This window comes from Cryptotermes secundus, unplaced genomic scaffold, assembly GCF_002891405.2.
Source record: "Cryptotermes secundus unplaced genomic scaffold, Csec_1.0 scaffold307, whole genome shotgun sequence".
Taxonomy (NCBI): domain Eukaryota; kingdom Metazoa; phylum Arthropoda; class Insecta; order Blattodea; family Kalotermitidae; genus Cryptotermes; species Cryptotermes secundus.
The window spans coordinates 793,377-795,757 of record NW_019738353.1 but is presented as its reverse complement, the minus strand read 5'-3'; the positions used below and the strand labels follow the sequence as shown (position 1 = coordinate 795,757).

General features: G+C 42.2%; 1 protein-coding gene across 1 annotated transcript in view; it reads left to right on the top strand.

Annotated features, from left to right (window-relative positions):
- The window catches only part of LOC111870771, an 8,304-nt gene that overhangs the window by 1,490 nt on the left and 4,433 nt on the right, over nucleotides 1-2,381 (top strand). The window contains exon 2 of the mRNA XM_023863294.2: nucleotides 1,504-1,567. Within this exon, the coding sequence (XP_023719062.1) occupies nucleotides 1,504-1,567 (64 nt within the window). The remainder of the gene's footprint in view (nucleotides 1-1,503; nucleotides 1,568-2,381) is intronic.

Here is a 2,381-nt window from a genome sequence, read left to right as displayed (position 1 = left end):
AAGTGGGATTTGTGGTGGACAAAGTGGCGCTGGGGCAGGTTTCTCCGAGTACTTCGGTTTCCCCTGCCAATCTTCATTCCACCAATTGCTCCACAATCACCCTCACCTATCATCTGGGGCTGGTACAATAGGCCAGAAGTGGCCGCAGTACAAGGGACGTAGTCCCACCCCACTAGCAATAAAAAAAGTTCTATGTTATGCCTAAGAAACAACCAACAGGAAGACAAGGCCCGCAGCTGCTCTCCACGTAATCTTATATTTTCCGCCAATATTTCTGCAAAGCTTTTGATGATAATCTAGGGTTGTGTGACTTATTCACAGTTCAGGTAGGACCCGTGACTGATGTGACATGGTACGGCCGACGCGCGACCAGCATCAGGTACTCCCATGCAGTACGCATGCCCGCAGAATGCACTTGCTTGCCAGGTTCCGAATTTAGTTCAGATTAGGAGATAAGACTACAATAAAATTAGGCCATGCCATAGCTCAGGTAGTTAGTTGCCGATTTACCACCTCAGAAGACTCAGTTCTCTCATAGGTCGTGTCATATGGGATTTATGGTATAGTGAGTAGCACGTGTTCAGGTTTCCTCCTAGTGCTTGTTTCCCCTACCAATTTTTATTCCATCAGATCAATAGTAGCTGGTGTATCAACTGGACTCGATCGCTCTCCAACACATCAATTATAAATAAAGTTAAAATTACAAAGCAAATTATATAACTGTTCCTTGCTGCTGACCCATTCTGTAGTTCTTCAGTGTCATTGTGTCTGTTGGTAACTATATCTGATTCCGTGACGCATCCGCTGTTCCTACGGTTGGTCTCTCCATAAGGGCTGTTGTCCTGATGCAAGTACATACAACATTAAGCGCTATACGTTGCATTCTGGTAGTTTATTGCTTCAAGTGGGCGTATGTATAAGGTGTCACTGCGCTGTTTTCTGTTTCCTACCGCTAACCTGACAGAGAACACGCAAAGATATTGTGAAATTTACTCGCATTCATAACAATATGTACGGTAGAGACGTGATGTGCAAGTGTTGGGGTATAAATTGTGAGACCTAAGTCCTAATTCGAGTTCATTCTTTTCTAAATTGGAAGACACTGCTGAAACTGTGAATTTTTCGAAACTAACTTGACATAAAAGGAGCTAAATTTACATATGAGTCTACATTCAAATGAGAGAGCGTTCCAAACTAAAATGTAGTGAACTAAACCGCTATGATATAAACAGGAAATGAAATTTTTTAAAAACTAAGACTTTCTCGTGCTATAAAAATATTTGAGCATATTAGCCCTTAGACACAGAAAGGAAATCGATCTAAAGCAGATTACATTTTTACGCAGTTTTGTGATTGAAATAATTAAATTTCTCTTCGCCCTTTGAAATTATGAAATTGGAAAGACGAATGGCAGCTTCCCGAAATTTCGGATTTGAATATCACGTGGTTTACATGTCGTATGCCTTCGAGAAAAAAAAAACGCTGTAAATTAATGTGTTTCAGAATTCTGGCGACCCCGTCATAGCTGAGGCTCGGAAGTGCCGGCATCAGCATGGACTGACAGACGGTAAGTGTAACAGCACTACACATACAGCTGCCGTCCTCCTGATATTGCCTACACCCACACAGAAGCATCTGCTCTCTGGGCGTTTACCTTTTTCTGCGGCCTCGCTCCTACACAGTCAACATTTCTGTGATATGGGGATGTGTAGATCCATAGATAGATACCAATATTTTGGAGGAACTTATCACCTCCATCTTTAGGGTAGAAAAGCCAGCCGTGCTGTCAGAGGGAGAGTAAGAATCGGGGTCCCGGTTCATTCCATCTTGATCCCGTGACGGCTTGAGAAGATCCCATTGCATTTACTAGACGTGACAGACTTACTTCTTATACAGGCACTCACATGGGGGCACGCGGTAGCGTAGTTGGTTGAGGCACTATGCTACAAGCCGGTAGGTCGCGGATTCAGGTCCCGATGAGGTCATTGCATTTTTTCAATTGACCTAATCCCTCCAGCCACACTATGGCCCTGGGGTCGACTAAGCCTCTAACAGAAATGAGTACCGAGAATTAATTATATAATTTGCCACCATTTTTGAGCCGATTGTCTAGATCAGGGGTCTCCAAACTTTTCGAACCGCGGGCCACATTGGGTAATTCAGCACTTTCAACGGGCCGGATAACTTGAGAAATTAATAACTCTAGGTATATGAGTTTTATTGAAAGCACATAATTTCATAAACTAAATACAAAGTACGTGGGAATAAATTAACGTATATTAATGACAACAGACAGTAGCAGCAAATGCTCATATTTTCATCACAAATTATAATAAAACAATTAATGTGAATGATGAAACTCTTTTTGCATTCTTAAAATC